Raw genomic sequence first — 10,484 nt, forward strand, 5'->3', positions numbered from 1 at the left:
CACTTTCCTTCTTTGGTTAGCACATTGATCAAAATACCTTGTGTTGTTATCCCCATCCTTTAACCAATGCTCCTTAGCTCGCTATTTCCATGTCATCTCTTCTTGTTCTAAAAGAGCATCTATTTCTTTTTGAAACTTCTGCATGCCCTCCACGACATTAGCATATCCCTGTTCATGATAATGAGACAACCTTGTTATTTTATCCTTGATTATCTTTCTCATGTTGAAGTCAGCAGCTCTACTCCAACTGTTTAGTTGTGCCTGACATGGATGCAAATTAAATTGAACATGTTGAACCAGATCAGTGCTCTTCTGTCCAGATTGCCATACACTAGTCACAATTTTAGAACATTCTTCCGATAATGACCAATTGGCTTCAAACCTAAAAGGTTGATATTTTTTGGTATAAACAATCAGATGACTTAACCTCATAAGTAAAAGACAGTGATATGAACTTCTTGCTGGTATGATCATATTGATCCACAAATTGATTTCATAATATTGTCCATGCAAACACGTGATCTCAGCCTTGAAATATACACAGTAAACTCATGGTATCCAGCCGTGGCCCATAAACCTGTGCAACCCATAATGGAGCGTAACCCATAAAACCTATCTACAAGTCAAGGCCCATTTCGATATGCACGGCCCAATACCCAAACAAGGCCCTTGTGAGTCTAAGCTCACTTTATATATTAGGGTAGCAATGTAATACCACCCTACTTAAATACTAATATGCTTCATATGAGAACTACTTCCCATTTTGAACCAAACTCACTAGGCAAGGAGGGAGAGTACGACAGATCCTTATCGAAAGGGCTACGTGTGGCAGTGGCCTGGGTGACTATCGACGGCGGCACGATTGGGAGCAACGGCAACGCACTGTGGGAGTGAAAGAGAAAGTGAGGAGAGAAAGAGAGAGAGAGAACGTGGTGCAGTGGCTTGATCTCGGGTGGTTGGTCTGAATCGAACTCATGGCAGCTTCCTTTCCCATGTGGTGTTCTCAGTGGTTTGAACTCTTCAAGTGGTGCCTTTGGTGGAGCTAGATGGAGGTGGGAATATCTGTGAGGTAGAGGGGCTGTGTTGGCCTTTATTCAGTGAACGTGCATGGGACTGGAGGAGCTTGGTAGGGAGATCTTGATTTCACGTGAGCTAGGCGGTGCAAACATGTTGGAACTCGAAAGGAGGGTGGCAGCGGCTTGGTGGTACAACTGCGGCTCACGGTGGGGGAAATGAAGTGCTCTATTTTGATGAGCAAAATAAGGGGCTAAATGCTTGTTCTCTTTGTTGAAGGATACCTGTGAGGGTGGGAGGTGCTGGTTCATGACCTGGTCGACTTGTGGTGCAGCGGTGTGAACTCGTTTGAGATAGCTGGGCTTGGTTGCTTCTGGTGGAGGCTTGCAGTGGAGCGGGTCATGTAGGGGTGGTTCAGGGGGTTGGCAGTTACGCCTGTTTGTGGGGGAAGAGGTTCACGATGATGGTGGTTTGCGGGTTGGGTTGTTTCCATGGTGAAAAGGAGAGCTATGGTTGCTTCCGAGATGTGGATTGACCAGGTGTTGCGGCGCGGTCTTCATGGGGTTGGGGAGCAATTGTGGCTGTGTTGGACGGGCGTGAGACGGCTCACGGTGTAGTTTGTGGAAGATGGACGTGGGTTGGGCAATGGGGCTAGTGGCTTTCGTCGTGCAGGGGTTCAAAGCACTGGGTGGCAGCGGTGTGAAGTCTTCTCGCATCATAGTGACTTGCTGCTAATCCGAGTAACAGGGGCGGAGGGGTAGAGGCTACAAGTGGTTGAAGAGGCTTTGGTTTTTTTCCTAGACGTGGATTGGAGGCTGTGGGGGCTGTTGCGGCTCTGAAAACCGTAGGATGCATGAATGGCAGTACATGCAAAAGGTTGTGTACAGGGGCGGACCTACATTGATGCTTGGGGGCAATTTTTAAAAACTTTGTTTTAGTATATGGTTTTTTAAAGATGTCTTAATATAAAGATAATTTTCCCCCCAAAACATTTTCAAAATTCTTACTTAGTACTTAGTTGTCTAGGTTTCTTTTAGTTTTTCAATAATTTTTCATAGTCGCACCTACTTTTTGTTATTAATAAAATCTCACATTCTTATTTTTTTTTCACATGTCATAAGATGCAAGAAAATATCTTGGTCTCTTTTTATAAGCTATTTAGTAAATCTACAACCTCATTTTTCCTATTTATTTACACTTTTATTTTCAAGTTTTCCACTAGCTAATTTATTAATTAGGATTAGTTTTGTTAGTAGGTACATATGTACTACCATCGAATTAACAATTATGAGTGGAGGTAAAGATAAAACCATATAGCTAATTTTTATCGTTTGTTTCAACAAGTCTCACATAGCTATTTTTATCTTAATTTTTATCGTTCACTTAAGTCTGATGGAACTCAAGTGAGAGGTTCAGATTGGTGGCTTGAATAATTTAGTTGTCCCTAGATAACTACCTCATATAGTTAATGTTAAATGTTGGTGACACACCTTGCTACCTTAAATGTTGGTTATCGTTTACCTCTACATACGATACACTTTGCTAATCGCCCCCCCGCATCAAATCCTAGTTTTGCCCCTAGCTGTGCATGAAGTGTATAAATACATGTGGAGATGTGCATGTTGTGACTAATGGAAAGAGACGTGCAATGAAGAGTTTTTTAAAAAACAAACTGCACATTGGGTCTCCCAGTTTACAGCAAACGAACGTGGGCCTTGGGGTGATTGAGTAGAGTCCATTTCAAATATTTGGGCCCACGTATTGGATAGTATATAACATTAATAAAAAAACTGCTTTTTCCCTTAGTTTTGGGCCTCGATTCAAATTCTACAATATTCCAACTTGTCTCACAACTTTCTTGACCCTGAAAAAATTTCCATATAATCTAAAAATATTTAATAAATTTAACTAAATTGGTGGGCCCACAAAAATTTGCTATTTTCCAAAACTAAAAAAAATTAGGACAGTAGTCTATTCTAAAAATTTACTTGAAATCTCAAATGGGCTTTTCATACATATAAACCCCAAAATAAAGTTACATCATTTTACATTTAGTGTGCGTTTTGTGACCAAAACAGAGTTAAACGACGCTGTTTTGACTCCATTTTGGCCCTTTTGGGCGGGCTGGGCTACACCGCTGCGGTGTATTGGGCTCCTAAGGACCTAAACCCTATTTTGAACCCATTCTTTTTTCCCTAAACCCTAAATCAAGCCTTAAACTAAATCCTAAACAAATTTTAATCATTCATAAATTTCTTTATTTATGAATTTTATAATCTTTTTACAAATAAATTTAATTTTTAGTACTAATTATTAACAATTACTATTTAACTAATGTCTAATTACATGTTATTAAATATTAAGACATTATAATATTTTATATTAATGTTTAATGTATTCCTAATTTCCTATTAGTATTATAAACTTATACTATGGTTTTAATTACATGTTATTATATTAGTTTCTAACTTATTTCTAATTTAATTATATACTGGACTTAGTATTAAATGTTATTAGACATTGATTATTATATATTACTACTACATGCTATTATGCTTTAGTTATATTAGTATTACATGTTATTATAGTATATTAGTGTTACATAATAGTAATATTATGGTGTTTACGCATATTAAACTATTATTAGCCAATATAGTCTATTTTTATTATAGTATAAGTAAATTATTTTATAATAATGTGCTCATACTAGTATATTATTTAATTTAACTAACTATATAAGTTATAGTTATATAATATATATGATTAAAATATATAAAAAATACATATATTTTTATAAAATATGTACAATATCGGAGTTGGAGTCGGAGTCGATACATCACCATCTCCGACTCCAACTCTAACTTTTTCGTTGAAAAAATACCGACTTAGTTGAAGTCGGAGTGGAATCGGTGCGGAATCGGAGTCGATTTTGAAGTTCTCCTTAGCCCTACGAGCTGCAATACACAAATGTAAACGCAGGGCTGACATGGAAGCATAATAATGTAATATAAAATATGACTGCTGAAACGGAACGCATGGATTGATATATATTTGTTTTTTCAATTTTAAAACTTAAAAAGAAAGAGAAATACATAGTTAATTTCATAATATTCATTAAATATTTAATGAAAGATCAATATAAATACTATAGGAGCTAATTAAAATGTATAATTTGTATGATTCTACATCATAAAATTTTATAAAGAAATTTACAGAATGTTGATGTAACGTATGTCACGATAAAGAGGTCCCTCAATTCATTGTTACGAAACTTAATTTATCTCACTCCCCCCATTTTTTTTTTTTTTTTTGGAGAAGTCGTTTTCCCTCTTGCTGTAGGGAAAACAAACTGTATTCCAAGAAAATTACTCAACTTTGGTACTCACGTACGACAATGAGCTGTGGTTTTCGTCTCTTTCAATATTATTCATTTGATCTTATCAAAGTTCTACCAATTTAACCCACTTGCGTTCTTATGCAGGCCTCTGAACTTTATGCCTCTCTAATCTTGTAAACCTTCATGACCCAATCATGGATTCGTACTTGGAAAAAGAGGACGAAAAAAAGATCAGGAGCAAGCTAGAAGGAGAAGAACCATCATGCAAAATAGATAGTCTTCCACGCGAGCTCATCCTTGATATACTTTCTAGGCTTCCCATATCATCTTTGATTCAATTGAAGTCTGTGTGCAGAGCTTGGCGTATGTTAGCACGACATCCTGATCTTATGAGTATCCATAGCACAAGGATGGCTAAGAACAATCCATGCCTCATCTTACACTCTGATTATCCCATCAGAAACCAGCTTTACTTTGTAGACATCCCTGCCGACTACAACAAGGAAGAAAAGGTGAAAAGGTTTCATGTGCCTTTTACGGCTGCAATGCCCGAGTTCAATGTGGTAGGCTCGCGTAAAGGTTTGCTATGCGTTTCGGATTCCTCATATCATGATTCCCTATACATATATAACCCTTTTACCAGGATCTGCCAAGAACTTCCCGTCTATGCAGTATTCGAATCTTGGAGAGGTAGTTTTTGGGTTCGGATTTGATCCCACAACCAAGGAATACAAGGTTGTTAAGATAGTAAGTTACAACATTAATGCAGATAGAATCTACGGGCGTTCCCTCAGAGTTGCAGATATGATTCCAGAGGCTCAAGTTTTCAGTTTGGGTTGCTCAACCTGGAGAATTATGGGAAAGTTAAAATACCATCTTGATCAGTGGTCATCACAAGTCTTGGTTAATAGAAGACTTCATTGGGTTGCTTGGACACGCAGTTATCCAAGGCGCACAATCGTCTCATTTGACTTGGCAGACGAGCAATTCAAGGAGATCCGAACACCTTTCAAGGGGTGTAATTATCATTGCCTTTCTGCTGCAGTCTATTGCAACCATGGAGAATTGGAGATATGGGTGATGACAGAGTACGATGTGGAGGAGTCATGGATCAAAAAGTTTGACATTAGGAACCAACATACCCAAAGGAGTTGAAGAGGACGTGAAAAATAACAGCTTGTTCAAGATTTAGACCATACTTCGGAAAAGAACATTTGTACGAGTTGTATGCCTTTTGAAAGACGGCGATATCTTGTTGGAGTACAAAAGCAGAGCTCTGGTCTCTTACAACCCAGTGAGTGAAGAGTTTAAAGATCTCACGTTTGAGGGAATACCAAGGTGATATCAGACAATTGTTCATGCGGGTAGCCTCAACTGGACTGACACTTTCATTGATACGTGAAGAGCTCCAATGGTAAGAGTGGATGCATGCTTCTTTCCCTGCGTCGATTTTGCCAAAAGCTGGCCCGATAGCTGTTGGAGAACCAATGACTCACACTACATAGATATGCAGCATCAGGATTCAGGAGTGGAAGCTGGAACCAAGCAGTTCATCAGGAAGAAAGTAACCCAGATCTATCAAGAACATCAAGCTGCATGCACTCCTTAGCATACATCATCCAGTATACTGCCACAAAGTGGTCTAGTCCGGATCCTTTGAGATCAAATTGGACATTGCTACTTGACCTGATTAGGCAACTGCTATCAGTTCAGTCCTATATATATATTTCCTTTCTTTGATGCCCAGATACTATTACGACAGATCAATGGAAGTTTTCTTTGAGTTCATCTTCTCAATTACATCTCTTAGCTATCTGATGATTGTTCCTAGGTGATTGGTTCACCTATCTGTTTTCGTTCTGTTATTCCACACTCACACCATACGCCAAAAGTTCTTAGCTCGGTCAAATCTGCAAAACAGAATCCTGCCTATAGTCTACATCCCTTGTATCAATGCATGATTACAATATTTGCCATGAAGACTTGAAATTTATTATTTTTCCAATCCCCCACAAAGACAAGAACGACATGCAGCTTACTGGAACAATAACCATGCACTGTAAGGCCTGGTTTGTATTCACAACCCATCTTAATTCATCTCAACTTATCTCATTATAATTCACTACTATTCAACAACTTTAACTCATAAATCTCATTACTATTCACAATCCATTTCACTATTATTTACAATATATCTCAACTCATCTTCGAATCCAAACGATACCTAAATGAATAAGAAAAACTCCGCCCTTTGACCTCAAGCGGTCTAGCCTCTAGGGATTGAGAATTATACCAGGGAAAACGTTGGCAACAAGTCAACAACTTCCATGAAAAGATTGACAATGGAAGATGTGGCCATACAAAGAGACCAGAGTATCTGGACCCACAAAATAAATTAAGAGGAGACGAGACCCAAAATTATCAATTTTTTTTTTTTCTCAAACATCACTTAAATATAAAATATTTTTTAATTTCAAATTTTCAAAATTTTCATATGTAATAATTATCCAAACATAAAATATAATACAAACTTTAAAACAAAATACAAAATACAAAATAAAAAATAAAAATAAAAATAAAATAAAATACAATTTTTACAAATTTCAAAGCAAAAATATATTCAAAAACTTTGTAATTTTTATAATATTTTTATTCTACTTTTTCACTCTTATTTTTCAAAATCCTATAAAATATTTTATGTAAAACCACTCTATTCACATAGTTATAAGAAAAGTATCAGTCCTAAATTCAGGTTTACGTGTTAATTTATAATGAAAGAAGACCGCTATAACACATGAGTAAATCAACAAAATAAAATTATTTTAAAAAAAATCAACAAAATACACCAAACAACCTTCACGATGAAAGGCCCCACTACATTTTATCTTCTCCTCAAAGTTTGTGGCCCATCGAAACCAGGCCCAAGTTCTTAGAATTCCTATTTTTCCATCTTTTTTTCCCTTTCTTTATTCCCACAGCCCGACACCTATTTTTTCCCCTTCTTTCCATCTCTCTCTCTCTCTCTCTCTCTCTCTCGGCATCTCCCATCCTCCACGCTGCGACACCACCGTCGGTAAGCCTATCTCTCCGTTTACTCTCTCAACTTGGGTGTTCCTGTTACATTGTCAGAACGTTGCCCGACTGCCACCGTAACCCCACTCGTGCCACCACAACCGTAGTGTGCCGTAACACATTGGGTAAGTGCAAACTGGAAGTTTGGATTGTACCAGTTTATATTGAAATTTCTAGATTGAGTGATTTCATGGTTGGTTGGTATTTTGAGGGCCGCTGTTTGTAATGTTGTGCATGGAGAGGGGATGAACGTAAAAATGTGGGTTGGTATTGGGAGTTTGTTTGCAAATGGTGCTAATCCAATGAGGTTGGGCTAATTTATTGGTGGATTACTGGGTAGACATTGTACTTGGGCCATTATAAATCCAAGTGGACTATTTTGTACATAGAATTTTGTTAGTTAGGTTAGTCTTGAACTAGTATGAGTTATTAATATGTTAGCGATATTTTTTTGTATTAGGTTGTAATACTGCTATGGTTCAGGTTCAAAGCTTAGATGACTCTCCAAAAGTCAGGTAAGCGATGCTCTTATGCTAGATTTTGCCTAAAATTGACTGATGTTGATTTTATGAAAAATCTGCGTATTTTGTTATGTAAACAGTCTCTGTTATTTTTTCACTAGTCTCTGTATCTGAATTTTGAAATCTAATATTTTTTCATGACTGAAGTAGACATGAACAATTTTTGTACTCTGTTTCTCTACTGCATAAAATGTGAATATGAAATCTTAAATATTTATCTAATTATATGATATTATCTATTATTTCATTGTATCTGAAAATCATGAGGCATAAGATTCTGTTCTATTTTGGTTATTGGCCTTGGCATGGGATAAAATAGTGACCTCTATTCTGGCCATGCATTTCTGATGGACTTCCAGCCATAGTGTTTTGTCTTTAGTTAAATTTCCTTTATGGTAAAAAGGGTGCATTGTTCTCACAGTTCATTAGACTTAAAATGGGACTATCCGACTGTCAAAAAGGTGAAAAATGATTCTGACTATAAACTTTTCAGTAATATCACTTTTTTTTTTTTTTTTTTTTTTTTTTTTTATGCATTCACGATTTCAATTCTGTTTTTAGGGTGCACATCGTTTTTGTAGTAAACTTGTATTTTGTTTATGTTCCAACTTGATGGGAAAAGTAGGAATTTTAGAGGTGATTATGTCAACCTTCAGTTTATCAATTATTAGACAAAAAGCGTGCATGTTAATAAAGTAATGCATGTTTATGACATTAAATTGACCTATGTTCGTCAATGACACAAAAAAAGCCATTCATTAATTTTGTTAAATATAGGATGGCATATGAACATTAATAGGAATGCAATGATTGTTTTGAGCTATGATTCCTTGAATCTTTTTGGGAGATATGACATAAATTTAATATTATTTCTATTCATAATTTGATGGATGGTAATGAGATTGTTTGGAATCTAAATTTTGTAAGAGAAAATAACTTTACTACCTCTGAATCTATCTTATGTATTGTTTAGAAATTTTCCCAGCCAAAAAACTTATTTTGTTATATGTTCTATATACTTATGCAAGTAGTCCCCAAAATCTATATATCTCTATTTGTGATAAAAGTGTGAGTTTAGGGGCTTATCATTGCAGTTCTTGCAAGTGTTGCACTATAATACCTTTTCTGTTTAAACTTTTCTTCATGATCTGTGGGAATAAACTGGAAATTCGATTTGGGTAGTTACTCAAATTTTAAGAACCTATTTTTATGTATGCTCATATTGAGACAATTATAATTTGATAGTTGAGTTTGTATAATATTAAATAACGTGTTTCGATTTGGGCTTGTTCACTTTGCTCTTGCTCTATAAAGAACTCACATTTACGTTTGGGCACATTAACTGGTTTGGGTTGTATCAGGGAAGCGGTAGATGGCATTAAGGCGAATTTTGGGGTTTTCTGATGGTGAGCTGATGCGGGCGGATGCAAAACCTTGTTCCAGATTGATGAGACAAACAGCTGGAATTTTTACAGTTGGAGGAGGATTGGCGTTTTGGATTCTTTGTAGATTGCATTATTGTTTTCTGTTGGTCTTTTTTGCCTGGTTATTTATTTTTTGGGACGCTACATTTTGCACCTTGAAATTACACCTTTTTTTTTTTTTCACACACACCCAACCAAATGCTTAGTAAACTATCAATCTCTTCTGAATATGACAACAAAAAGTAATGCTACGTTGAAGCTCGTCTGAATATGTTAACTTGAAGGCCAATATTATTAAACAATCTCAAGATGCACAATCAATGTTTTTCAGAAAATTGCACTGTTTGTCTCACATGAGCAGATTTCTTAACATGTTGATGACTGGGTTTCTAGAATGTTTGTCTCACACGAGTATGTTGTCTTTTATTAACTATTTCTGTACAATTCTAGTAGAAAAGAAGTCGAATGCAAAGCGCCCAGTAAGAAGCCCTCCATGTTCAGCTATGCATTTTCAAACAGGTAAAGTTAAAACTATCAAGTTCATTGCTTGTCAGGCATTTTTTTTTCCCAGTCAGGTAAGTGTTTCTAGTGCAAAGCGTGGAGCTTCATATCAAACGTCACAAGTGTAAAATTAATTAGTGTTTGTCCTAGTTTTGGTTGTCTTGAGGATTCTTATATGAGCAATTTATTCACCAGTTTGTGTCGAGTCATTTGTAAATTGATCCTATAATATGTTGTACACTAATTTTAATTGTGTCAAAACTGTCAATGATTGAAAACTTCATTTTTCGCACTAACATACTATTGGAAAATTGACAGAATGACTAGATGCCATAGGGTGTAGTTTGAGATAGAGGGCATCGTTAGATCTAGTTTCTATACGTAATACTTTCATAATGGCAATAGAAAGAATATTATGACATACGTACCAATCATTTTTTTCATATTGTTAAGTTCATTCTTGAAACGAGGCCCAGCCTATTCCTGGTCTATTTATTTGCAACCTCACTATGGGAACACCTTATAGAGAACAACGGGTATACCGATCCTATATTCCTACGGCACATATCTTGCCATTATTTCTGAATATTGATTACACAATATAGAACTTTTAAG

At 36.2% G+C, this 10,484-nt stretch overlaps 1 protein-coding gene and 1 long non-coding RNA gene across 2 annotated transcripts; both read left to right on the forward strand.

The window, feature by feature from the left end:
• Positions 1-4,545: 4,545 nt before the first annotated feature.
• On the forward strand, positions 4,546-5,506 carry LOC121253357 (F-box protein At3g07870-like). The gene is made up of 2 exons (XM_041153382.1): positions 4,546-4,930; positions 4,995-5,506. The coding sequence occupies exons 1-2, from the start codon at positions 4,546-4,548 to the stop codon at positions 5,504-5,506; spliced, it is 897 nt and encodes a 298-aa protein (XP_041009316.1).
• Positions 5,507-7,315: 1,809 nt separating this feature from the next.
• On the forward strand, positions 7,316-9,503 carry LOC121251397. The gene is made up of 3 exons (XR_005938012.1): positions 7,316-7,548; positions 7,884-7,938; positions 9,306-9,503. It is a non-coding gene; the product is annotated as an uncharacterized LOC121251397 (long non-coding RNA).
• The last annotated feature ends 981 nt before the right edge of the window (positions 9,504-10,484 follow it).

Source organism: Juglans microcarpa x Juglans regia, chromosome 2S (assembly GCF_004785595.1).
Source record: "Juglans microcarpa x Juglans regia isolate MS1-56 chromosome 2S, Jm3101_v1.0, whole genome shotgun sequence".
NCBI classification, from domain to species: Eukaryota; Viridiplantae; Streptophyta; class Magnoliopsida; order Fagales; family Juglandaceae; genus Juglans; species Juglans microcarpa x Juglans regia.